At 41.2% G+C, this 13,247-nt stretch overlaps 1 protein-coding gene across 1 annotated transcript in view; it reads right to left on the bottom strand.

Moving 5' to 3' along the window:
* SLC44A5 (solute carrier family 44, member 5) overlaps nt 1–12,713 on the bottom strand; it is a 432,423-nt gene extending 419,710 nt beyond the window's left edge. Inside the window, exon 1 of the mRNA XM_010849416.1 lies at nt 12,214–12,713. Within this exon, the coding sequence (XP_010847718.1) occupies nt 12,214–12,220 (7 nt within the window). The 5' untranslated portion in view covers nt 12,221–12,713. The remainder of the gene's footprint in view (nt 1–12,213) is intronic.
* Between the last annotated feature and the right edge of the window lie 534 nt (nt 12,714–13,247).

The following is a 13,247-nucleotide window of genomic DNA, read 5'->3' as shown; positions in this document are numbered from 1 at the left end:
CCATAAAATTAAAAGACACTTACTCCTTGGAAGGAAAGTTATGACCAACCTAGATAGCATATTAAAAAGCAGAGACATTACTTTGCCAACAAAGGTTCGTCTAGTCAAGGCTATGGTTTTTCCAGTAGTCATGTATGGATGTGAGAGTTGGACTGTGAAGAAAGCTGAGCACCAAAGAATTGATGCTTTTGAACTGTGGTGTTGGAGAAGACTCTTGAAAGTCCCTTGGTCTGCAAAGAAATCCAACCAGTCCATTCTGAAGGAGATCAGCCCTGGGCTTTCTATGGAAGGAATGATGCTAAAGCTGAAACTCCAGTACTTTGGCCACCTCATGCGAAGAGTTGACTCATTGGAAAGACTCTGATGCTGGGAGGGATTGGGGGCAGGAGGAGAAGGGGATGACAGAGGATGAGATGGCTGGATGGCATCACTGACTCAATGGACGTGAGTCTGAGTGAACTCCAGGAGTTGGTGATGTACCGGGAGGCCTGTCGTGCTGTGATTCATGGGGTTGCAAAGAGTCGGACATGACTGAGCAACTGATCTGATCTGATAGGAATGAAAAGACTATATGCTTATTCCTCCCTACATGAGGAGATTCCTCATAAACAGCCCTAACCTCAAGTTACTCAAGGATACCATCGTGCCAACTTCCCATCCCTGAGGGATTCTTGATGGTTGACTTGACCTCTGGTCTGCCAGTGGCCATTCTCAAGGTTCTTCAGCCTTCATTTCAGTTCAGTCAGTCAGTCGTGTCCGACTCTTTGCGACCCCATGAATCGCAGCACGCCAGGCCTCCCTGTCCATCACCAACTCCCAGAGTTCACTCAAACTCATGTCCGTCGAGTTGGTGATGCCATCCAGCCATCTCATCCTCTGTCGTCCCCTTCTCCTCCTGCTCCCAATCTCTCCCAGCATCACGGTCTTAGTACATACAAATACCCAGTTTTCAGAAATACAAGATGTAGCATAAAACCACACTAAATAGGACCAGCTGAAAGAAAGCCTAGACTCATGAAAGTTCTCAGTATTCAAAAGATATTCCATTCCTTTAACATAATATAAACAATTAGCTAAAAATATTACCATTAGAATTCTTCAAAGGCTTGTTTTAGTAAGTTATTTCTAATTAATATACTTTTCTACCATTTAGTGCTGCCAAAAACTTAAAAATGGCTTGTTTGCCAAATGGTTTAAATAGGTTACATGCTTCTCTTGATCCATATAAACTTATGTATAGTCAATTAATTTGCTTATCCATCATACTTAAGGCATTGATTCAGAATCAGGTAAAGAGAATTTACAGAGGTTAAAACATAACCAGTCTTGACCTTAGAATTTGGCATGTGAACCACATGTCTTTTTGTCTTTGGGTTGTGTCTATAGATTACTAAATAAAGTTTGTGTGTCAGAAGTATGATAATTATTCAATGCAGAATTTCTATTGCATGTATTTTAATGTAAGTCTTTCTTAAGACTAAGAAGGGCAAGAGAAGGGGTGAATTCCAGCATTATTCTTTTTTTATTTAAATTTATTTTTAATTGGAGGATAATTGCTTTACAATATTGTGTTGGTTTCTGCCACATATCAACATGAATCAGCCATAGGTATATGCAACAGTACTCTTTATAACTTCAAGTCTGTCCTACCTTCCACAACTAAGATATCCCTGGACAGGTTTATTTATGAACAAAGATCTTTTTTAAATAACATAATGCTTCTTTTTTAGTCCTAGATATTCTTTCAGTACAGTAAAGGTGTTAAATCAGCAGAATCAAAGTCATTGCCATGGAAAAAGAATGTGATAACATTTTTATGCAGCCAAACAAAGTAAGTATGAATAAGAGTATGAGAACAGTGGATAAAAAGAAAAAAGAACTTAATGCAAAGTGAAAAGTACTGTTAATACCAGAACTTGTGAAGTATGAATGTTCATTAAGTAGCTTTTATAGTTTTTTCTAATTTTATGATTCATGATATTCTTAAACTAATACTAATAAAATGTATGTATAGGCTAACTTCATGACTGTTGAGTTTTTTTGTAGGGCAAGCCTAGAGTGATAATACACTTTTAATAAACTTTTAATGTCAATTTAAAAATCTTACTTTTATCTCTGGATTTGGACATTCAAACACAATCCAATGAACTGCCAAATGTACATAAAAAGAACCTGTCCTTCAAGTTTTTTAAATACATAAATTTTAAATTGCTTCTTATAAAACTGGATTTAAAATTTCTCATCCTTTCACTCAACAAGCACTTAGGGCAGTCGTGACTTAGTTCAGAGTCTTCCTTGTCAGATAATGCACACATCGACAGTTGGACTATGAAGGGTGCGACTGAAGTCCTAATGGCCAAAAGAGGCCACGGGAAAAATGGCTGAGAGACTACCCAGCCTTTCTTATTAAAGAGCTAGAGCTTAACAAATCATCCTGTTCTTGATTATTTCTTTCATAAAACTGTCAGACAGATGCCGAATAGGAATCAGCAATATAAAATTGTGGTTCCCCAACTGAATCAAGGATTTTTTTTACCATAACTTTAATGTCCCTCTAATGGCATGGGCCCAGTGGGAAACAATGCAAGTTTATAAAAATAGTAAAATACAAGGGGACCCAACAGAAGGCAGGACAGGGAGGTGGGGAGAGAAAGCAAAGACAAAAAGAAAAAAGCCTGTCTTTATTTGAATTTAATTTTTAAACAGCTGTGCCTCATCTAAACGTAGAACAATGGCATAGGTCAAACAGACTCTTTCAGAAGGAGCTTGCTAGCTCCTCTCTGAAAGAATGAAAAAAATGATGGGGCTATCCCAGGATTTCTTGGCCTCGGCACTGTTGACAATTTGAACCAGATAATTCTTTGTTGTGAGGGCTGTCCTGGGCATTACAAAATGTTTATCATCATCCCTGGTCTCTACCCACCAGAAACCAATAGCACCACCCCAGTAATGACAATCAAAAATGTCTTCAAGACACTGCAAAATTGCCTCTGGTCAAGAACGACCAGGCTTGCCCCTACACAAAATATTTTTAAACTTGTCCTTAGTTCCTTCTGAGCTTTCCAGCTGACAGAATGGACTGCTACAGTCATTAACATGATGACTGGCACACTTTCCTCTCATGGCAACTTTCTCCTACCGTGGTATATTTTATTAAATATTTCATCAGGAAATCCATTTCTATTTCTCTTCTCATACTATATTTAATATTTTTAAAGATAATCTGTTTACAGAAATAAAAGGCAAAAAAGAAACATCCTTATAACTAAGTAATACAAAACCATTGTACATTAATTCCCTCCTTATCTCCCCAAGAAATTGTCCTAGAAAGCAGCCAAAATTTAAAATAGTGAAAGAAAGGACTTCCCTGGTGGTCCAGTGCTTACGATTCTGCCTGCCAATGCAGGGGATGTGGTTCCATCCCTGCTCCAGGAAGATTCCACACGCAGTGGGGCAACTAAACTCACGCATCCTAAAGCCCGTGCTCTGCAACAAGAGAAGCCACCGCAATAAGAAGCCTAAGCACCAGCTAGAGAGTAGGCCCACTTGCCGCAATTAGAGAAAAGCCCAAGTGCACCAACAAAGACCCAGTGCAGCCAAAAATAAACAAATCCATAAAAAAAAAGTGTACAGTTCAATGGTTTAAAAAAATAGTGAAAGAGAAGTTAAAGACCACCTCACAAAGCAAATGACAAAAGCAAGGAATGAAACCTGCCATCCTTTCTCCCATCTTAAAAAAGTTTTCTTTTTTCTTGATGACTACTGCTCCCAGCCACAGCACCATTTCTTTGCTTCCTTTGCCACAAAACCCCTCCAAAGAGTTGACTCTGATGTCTCCAATTCTTCTCCTCCCATGCTCTCTTGACCTATTCCAACTGCCCTTGTCAAGGTCTTCAGTAACCTTCACAGTAATAAATGCCATGGTCACTTCTTAACCCTCATGTTACTTCATCAGCAGCATTTGACATAGTCGATTATTCTTTTCTACTTTGATACACTTTCTCCCTTGGCTCTGGGACCCCTCACACTCTTGACTTTCCCCTTACTCACCAGTTGCTCTTTCTAAATCTCCTTTACCAGTTTCCACTCCATCTCCCTTCCCTCGTAATAATACAGTAACCTTGGGCTTAGATCATGTCTCTCAGACTACTCACTTGCCAGGAAATGAGTGCTTATTCAGCCTAAGGTCTTACCACCTAGGTGCCAATGTCTCCCAAATTCACATCATCAGCCCAGCCTCTCCCCCAGACTCCAGATTCATGTGTTTGACCTCCTACTTGTCATCTCCACTTGAATATCAAATGAACACTTCAACTCATATGTGTCCAAAACGGATCTCCTAAAAAAAAAAAAAAAAAAACTGAACTCCTTTCTCACTAAACTTGCCCCATCCACAATCTTCCAATACCAGCTGATAACGACTCCATCCTATTAGTAGCTCAGGTCACAAACTATGGAATCATCCATGACTCATATCTTTCTCTCACACAGCCTGTTAGTTCCGGAAACCGTATTAGCTCCACCCTCAAAATATATTCCAGGTCTTTCCATTTCTCAGGCCCTCTGCTGCTACCGCCCTGATAGTTGCCACCATCATTTCTCAACTGAAACATTGCAAGACTCTTTACTGGTCTTCTAGCTTCTCTCTTGCCCCATGAGGATATTTTCGACATGGTAGCCACAGCAATTCTTTTCAAACTGTCAGTCAGAGCCTATTATTCCTTTGTTCAAAACCTTAAATGATGCCCCATTTCATTGAGGATTAAAGTCAAAGTCTTTAAAATTGCCCACAGGGCCGCATGTGATCTAGTCTTCCCTCACTGTTCTGCCCCCCTTTCCTATTTCTATTCTCTTTACTAATTTCACTCACTCTCCTTTCTGTTTATCAAACATGCCAGGATACTCTCACCAGGGGGTCTTTGCCCTGGCTTTTATCTCTTTCTGAAAGATTCTTCCTCCTCCATAAAAACTACTTTGTCTCCTTCAATATTATGTTTCCAATTAAGTCTACCTAACCATCCTATTCAGAGAAGGCAATGGCACCCCACTCCACTACTCTTGCCTGGAAAATCCCATGGATGGAGGAGCCTGGTAGGCTGCAGTCCATGGGGTCCCAAAGAGTCAGACACGACTGAGCGACATCACTTTCACTTTTCACTTTCATGCACTGGAGAAGGAAATGGCAACCCACTCCAGTGTTCTTGCCTGGAGAATCCCAGGGACAGAGGAGCCTGGTGGGCTGCCATCTATGAGGTCGCACAGAGTCGGACACAACTGAAGCAACTAAGCAGCAGCAGCAGCAATCATCATATTAATAGCTCACCCTCCCACATCAGGCCATCACCAGCCCTCCAAATCCCCCAGATCATGCTCTATTTTTTTCCTCATGCTGCTGCTGCTGCTGCTAAGTCACTTCAGTCGTGTTTGACTCTGTGCGACCCCATAGATGGCCTCCTACCAGGCTCCTCTGTCCCTGGGATTCTCCAGGCAAGAACACTGGAATGGGTTGCCATTTCCTTCTCCAACGCATGAAAGTGAAAAGTGAAAGTGAAGTCGCTCAGTCGTGTCTGACTCTTAGCTATCCCATGGACTGCAGCCTACAAAGGCTCTTCCATCCATGGGATTTTCCAGGCAAGAGTACTGTTGTGGGGTGCCATTGCCTTCTCTGTTTTTCCTCATAGTACATTTCAATTTTTAATCTCAACAGTTTATTCATAGTCTGTCTTCCCTACCTAAAGGCTCCATTTTGTATCCCAAATACACTTCTAGCACAGAGTAAGTCTTCAGTTATTATTTGTCAAGTGAATGAAGAAATGAGTGAGGGGCTGAAATAAAGCAGACTAGTATTCTACACTGAAGTAGAAGCAATCACAGGCTTCTTCATGTTTACTTTATCCTCTTTCTCACTCTCCTTGTTATATATCAAGGGACTAGTTGGGCTGGGAGGGGGCAGGGACTCCTTGGTAGGGAGAAGTAGATAAATATAGCTGGAGAAGGGTTTACTGGGAGATTTTAGGTTTTAAGGGACTTTTTGTCTTTTGGGTTTGGAGGGCTGTTGGAGGACTTGGGGAGCATTTGTAGTCTATCACTCTCATTTTTTCGTTTGGTGGGGCTTTTATTTGGAAGGTACCTGCCAAACCAAGTGAACTATAGAGGGCAGAGATTAGGACCAATCAAAGAAGTGGAGGAGAAGGAATCAAGCTACTGAAAGGAACTTAAGGGAAACAGGGAAAAGAGAACTTCAGGTTTTTAGCCCAGCTCTCTAAAGTAATAAAGAGAACTAAGATTCAGGGCCAATGCCAAGACTAGTAATGAAGACTGTGAATTCAGTGTTCCTTTTATTCCCAGGAGCCTGGAAGTAGCAGCTAGCTTAGGGGAAACCCTGGAGTAATTATATAAATAAGAAAGTTAATCTTTTATATATAAAAGATATGTAAATATAAAGATTAATAATGATATATTAATCTTTTACATACAAAAATTATATAAATAAGTAAATTGTTATAGTGGAAGGTTTTAAAACTATATATGTTTTTTCACACATACATGGTCTCCCCTACTATTTACACACCAATAAGAGGGTCCCTACCTCCCAAGATAAAGGTATAAAAGTAATGAACCACAGATATATTGATTATCCAATGTTGTGTAACAAACTTTAGTGGCTCAGCACAACAGTAACCATTTACCATCTCTCACTGTTTCTGCAACATTGGAATCCAAAAGTAGGCTGGTTGGGTAGACCTAGGTAAGGATTTCTCATGACATTCAGTTAGATGTTGGCTAAGGCTATAGACACCTGAAGGTTTAACTGGGCTAGAGGGTCTGTTCCTAAGGTAGGTCGTGCACAAGGTGGGCAAGCTGAAGTTGACTCTTAGCAAGAAGCCTCAGTTCTTTCCCACATGGGCCTCTCCACCAGAATGCCTGAGTGCTTTCACAACTTGGCCGCTGGTCTTCCCCAAAGTGAGCAGTATAAGAGAGCACCAGATATACAGGAGCATGACAGAAGCCGCCATGTCTTTATGTACAACATAGCCTTCCACCACACGCTACAGGCCACATACAGCCCCAACTCAGTGTGGGACAGGAGTAGGTAAGGGTGTGAACACCAGGAGCCAAAAAACTGACGCCATCTTAAAGGCTAGCTACCACAGCAGGCAAATGGCTTTCCACGTGAATGGCAAAATGACTTGAATCTACCTCAGAGGGGACCCACATGCATCTTTTCCAAATTATACCACTTCAAAAAATGAGAATATTTGTTCACTTTGTCTGACCTCCCTATCCCTAGAGAGGCCCTAAAACCTCTGTACAATATCACCATAGCATTTGTGGGCAGTTAGCCTACTTTGTTAGCAATGTATTTCTAATTTTTAAAGTGGATCACAAACAATAAAGTTGTGATACTTCTGAGGAAAGTGTATCATTCTCTTGATTCAGCATGAAAAAGCAAAATTGATCTCCCTTTCTATGTTAGACTTGAGAGATCTTGAGGAAAGTGAACAGGCAATAAAACACTGAATATAACTCAGCTATTAAAAAGAACGCATTTGGATCAGTTCTAATGAGATGGATGAAACTGGAGTCTATTATACAGAGTGAAGTCAGTCAGAAAGAAAAACGCCAATACAGTATAGTAACGTATATATATGGAATTTAGAAAGATGGTAATGATGACCCTATATGCAAGACAGCAAAAGAGACACAGATATAAAGAACAGACTTTTGGACTCTGTGGAAGAAGGCAAGGGTGGGATGATTTGAGAGAATAACATTGAAACGTGTATTATCATATGTGAAATAGATCATCAGACCAAGTTTGATACATGAAATAGGGCACTCAAAGCCAGTGCACTGGGACAACCCTGAGGGATGACGGGATGGGGAAGGAAGTGGGAGGGGGGTTCAGGATGAGGAACACATGTACACTTATGGCTGATTCATATCAGTGTATGGCAAAAACCACTACAACATTGTAAAGTAATTAGCCTCCAATTAAAATAATTAATTTTAAAAAAACACTGAACATAATCAAAGGAGAGTGTGTCATACAGCTTGGTTATGCCTTTATCCACAGTAAAAAATTTATTCTTAGACCCCAAGAAAGTACCTAATATCTTTATGTCTCAATTTCCTTATATATAAAATGCAGACATGATCACACTCGCATGTACAGAGTGAAATCTGAATTGACATTGGGAACTGAGCTCTAGTTTAAATACATATCAAGATATGCCTATATACATATCTCTCTCTAGATATATAGAGAGACATATTCTGACTTATACATAATATGCAATTACAAATAATACACTTGACCAAATTCCTTATATAGACTATTCATATTTGACAGCATTACTCACCTCTTACTATAGCATTTCTCCACTAACTCTATCAACACTGAGCCTTTCTTTTAACTCTAACCTACTATGACTCTCAGCGCTATGAAAAAAATCTGATGTCATAAACACATTGTGTTATGGTACCACTAAGGACCAAATCCATTCTTAGTTACATAATCCCTGAGTACTACCAGCCCTGCCAGCCTCAAGAGTCCAACGGAGCACAAAGAAAACAGGGATTAAACAATGAGGGGACTAAACAATGTCCTGAAGCTACAAAAATTCCTAACATAGTTTTCATTATTAATTGCTGGCAAAAAATGCAGACAGGTGAAGGTGGAGAGGCAGTGGAGGGCTTTAAAATTATGATTTACACATCTTCTAAATGCCATGGCACCTTCAAGGAATAAATGCTTATGGGGCAGAAAATCATCCAACAGACCCAATCTCCTGCCCCCTTCCCCACTGCCAACATCTCCACAGCAAGATAGAGACCCAGGAGTATAATTTCCCTGCTGATTAGATGTCAAGCAGATATCTCCAACAAATAGCAGTTTTTATTATTACTTTTTTTATGCTATTTTCATCTGCGAGGTTTATAATCCATAAGAGCTACCTAATAATAAGTAAAATCAAACAGCTTTTTTAAAAGCCTGTGTGCTTTTATTGTTATAAATGCTTCACAAGTAAAAAGCAGTCAAAAGCATAAAGATACCCTGATTTGAACTTCCTTAGTGCTTGAACTAGAGTGTTTCTCTTGGCACACTCTCACATCAGGCTTCTGCTTCTCTTGGCAAAATCATGAACCGGCTGATGTTGTCTCAGAGGCTTTCTCATGTCCCCTTTCCAAGCATCACTCTTCTTTCATGGACCCCTTTCGGTTACCTAGGAGCCTCTCCTGCTGCCTTCCACATTCCACCTACTGTTCTAGGCTCTTTGTACTCCTCCCTTCTACCATTACAATATGCTTTTCCTAAGATTGACTTGCTTTGAAAGGATTGTTGGGGGATGGGGAATGAGGATGATGACTTTTACCAAAATGTTGAATTGTTAATAGTCCTCATTATCTTTAGAATTGTTTCCTTAAGCAGAGATTCCTAGAAATGCTATCAACATCTCAGCCCCAAATATTGCAGGTAAGAGGGCTCTCAGCAGGAGGTCTCAGTTCCTTGATTATAACTAGACCTTTTAGAAAAGTGAAATTCATTGGGTAGGGACTTTACTTGGCGTAGGGTGTTGACGTAGGAAAACTGCTCTCCCTGAAACCATCCTCAAGGATGAGAATGAAGCCCTAAATGCCTAGTGAGCATCCAATAGGCTTCTCACTGCACTTAAACTAAAATCTAACTCCTATTTAGGGTCCAAAAAGTTTGGCCTCTCCCTACCAGTCTCTACCTAACATACTGCTCTCCAGCCAAACTGGCAGTTCTCCTGTATTTGAACGTGCCAAGCCACAATCTCATTCCTGCCTTAAGGCTTGCAGAGCCATGTTCCAGCTCTTGGCAGGTAAATTCCTCATCATTTGGTTTCCAGCTCAAATGTTACAATCTAAAGTAACCTCACACACACACACATACACACACACACACACACAAATAAAGTAACCCCACAATCACTTTCCATAATATGTCCTATTTTATTTTCATGATATTAATCATTGTAAAATTTTCTTATTCAGGTATTTGTTTACCTAGTCTTTCCAAGCCTCCCTCTTAATATACCCTTCATTGGGTATCATGTTTATCAATGCACAGAACCTAGTACATATCCAGTAGTCAATAAAATTGCTGAATGAATGCATAAATAGATGAATCCCAGCATAACTTAACCTTTAAATGTGAATGAGAATCCTTGTTGTACTAATAATACTGGGGGAGGAGGGTTAGTATCACTATAATCAATATAACTAACCTATTTTTATAAGACTTTTATTGAAATGGACTACAGCATATCTTTTCATTAAAATATTATAAATATTGGATTGACAAATATTCTTCTATAAAGGTCATTTTATAAAATGTCTTTTAATGAGTGCCACAAATGAAAGCTAGTATCTTCTGTCAATATTAAAAGACTATTTCCCTCTGGCCAATTTCTAGCTTTCTAGATGTGTAGTGTCTGTTGCAAGGACTACAGGAGCCAATGAGCAACTTGCCTGTCACATGCTCTAACAAATCATCTTTTCCCACACACAGAGTAGCTAAGCAGAGAAAACAGCTCTGGATAGAGGATAACCAACATAGGCGGGATGTTGCTAAACGTATAGTTTATTATTCACAAAGTTCACCCCAGCCTGCCAAAAAAACTAAACTGGCAAACAAAAATGCCCTAGCATTTAGCAGTTTGGTTTAAGTTGGTTGTAGCTTAGAAGCAGATGTCTGGGAGCAGTTCAGCAAGCCAGCAGTCAGATGCTTTTGTAGAGTGCTCCTCTTAAAAGGCAACATTGAGGCAAATTAATGGATTCCAACTTCCTGGGCTTGCCTTTGAACTATCACAATTAACTGTGCTTTGCTAAAGGGAAACTCCAAGGATTTTCTCAAAGGTTTATTTTCTTCTAAGAAAGAAATGGTAATCTGGTTTAAAGAAAAAGAAACTCAGCATTAGTAGAGAGAGAGAAACACACACACACACACACACACAAATCAGTAAGAGTTAAATAACATAACTTTTAAAGAAAACATGTAGTATGAGAAAATCTTATTTTTAAAGAACTACAATAAACTTTCTTGAGACATTTCCTAGGAAAGCCTGGTTATTAATTCCTCCAAAAAATCTCTTAACATTTAAATGACAAAACTCTATTAATTACTGGTCTTCAATTAGTTCACCATCTAGTTAAATTTAAAGAAATACAATCCTATTTTGGCTTACAAATCAAAAACTTCTTTGTGTTCAGGGAGGGTAGTAATGAGATATGTTTCATCAAACTGTTATACTAGTTCACTTATTAATTTGGCCTCAATTGTATCTTTTTGCATGTCTACCAAGATTAATTTCAGGGTAAGATTGTCTCCAGTTAGCATGTATTGTAAAACTGGAAAATTTTTTCCACTCTTCATGGATCATTTACAATCTGCAAGGTTTGGGGTGGGTATGAAATGTATTTCTGCCAATGGATAGCCGTTCAGCAGTGCTGAAAACCAATCCTTCTGTTTCATTCATGGTGCGATATGGTTCCATAAAAAGGAGTGAATCAAAAGTGCAGCTAATGCACCCTGTCAATCTGGGTTTAGACTAATTCTTTGAGATTATCATAAGAAAATTGTTTGTAGATGAATATATGAATATATTCTTTCATTCTTTCTTTAGTCATCTACCACTGTAAACATGTACTAATTCATTGGGAGAGAAAAAATCAAGTTTAAGGCCTTTTCTATTTTACAGGAGCTGTATTATTTTTAAAGAAATGCATTGCACTAAAATTATATATCTGTTATAGTTTAGAGCAGAAAAGAGAAAATCCTGGGTGTTTCGTAGCAACATCTAAAAGATTAAGGATCATGGTTTGAAACCCTTTCCAATAAGTGATTTGAGTACTCCGCAGCAATTAAAAGGCAAGCTGAAGCACCAAGATAAAGTTGTGTCCCCCTAGTGACCTCTAGAGTAGAGCTAAGCTCCCACAAGCAAGACTTGGGGAAAAAAGGAAGCAGCAAGCCAAAGCCTGGAGCGCTGCTGCAAACCAAACCTATATTTTCAAGAGTACATCCCTTCGCATCTCAGAGTGTGGTCCTGTTTTATTAAACCCCAAGGCGCGATAAATCTCCGCCTCCCGGGCTATCAGGCCCATTGGGTTGAAATCCAACTTCAAACGCCACTGCTTCCCCCTTCCCACCAAGCTCCGGTGCAGTTCCCCCAGCACAGGCTTCCTCACCGCGCATGGTGCCGAGCTGGTTTCCACCTCTCTGCAGTGCTGCAAGACCACCTCTCCGCCACCGCTAGCTCCCCGGCGTGAGAGTCGAAGCGCTAGGCAGCCGGCCAGCGGCGACCTCTGCTAGTCCGCGCTGAGGTCGCGGGAGGCGAGTGCACCAGCTCCCTGCGCGCAGCGCGGCGCTGGGCGAGTCCTGGATACCCAGCTCCTGCTGGACGCCGCCTACGAGGCTCCCTCCAGAGTCCAGCTCCCGACCACGCCGCGATGCCTGAAGTCACCCCAGCAACAAGCTCATCCTTATCCTCCCTGCCAGCGCTTCTCCCTCTCTGAACTTTCCAACTTTAGAAGCCCTGGTTCCAAAGGAGCAACAGGGGCCCGCCTCAACGACGGGAGTCACTGCCCGCCTCAGCAGGTCGGGAAGAGGGGAAAAGCCTGCAGGGACCCGACCCGTAAGCAAATCCCCTTGACCATGGGGAAAAGGAGAGCCAGACAGCTCCTATCTCCTCTTGAGGCTGGAGGTTGGGGAAATTGATGCAGAACTTGTCACCCTAGGATGAAGGTACGGAGGGAGGAGGGAGGTTGGGAGGAGAGAGTAGTAGAGATGCACCTCGAAAAACTCTCTCTCTCTCTCTCTCTCTCTTTCACACACACACACACACACACACACACACACAGCCTGATTCCGAAAAGGTTAAGACCCAAGGAGCCGAGTCGCTTCTCTCCCCACTGCCCTGAGAGGGTAAGGTGCAACAGATACCCAAGCTCTTGGAGTGGGAAAGGAGTGGGGTGAGGACAAGAGTCTCCAGGTTTCCCCGGGTTACAAAAAGGGGACAAACTCCTATCGGAGTGTCCCCGCAGGTAAAGGAAGGTGCAACAGTTCTCCCCACCTCCCGGAGAAGGAAAACTCTTCCCCAGCAGGCAGCCTTCCACTTGGCCAAGCCCGGATGTAAACAGGCTAGCCACAGGGGCGGTCGGCGGGTGGGAGGTGGGATGGAGCGAGGTGAGAATGGAGCGTTAACTCACCCTTGATGCTGGGG

Source organism: Bison bison, unplaced genomic scaffold (genome assembly GCF_000754665.1).
Source record: "Bison bison bison isolate TAMUID 2011002044 unplaced genomic scaffold, Bison_UMD1.0 scf7180017864283, whole genome shotgun sequence".
NCBI classification, from domain to species: domain Eukaryota; kingdom Metazoa; phylum Chordata; class Mammalia; order Artiodactyla; family Bovidae; genus Bison; species Bison bison.
The sequence above is the reverse complement of the archived record's forward strand: the minus strand, read 5'-3'. Positions and strand labels throughout refer to the sequence as shown.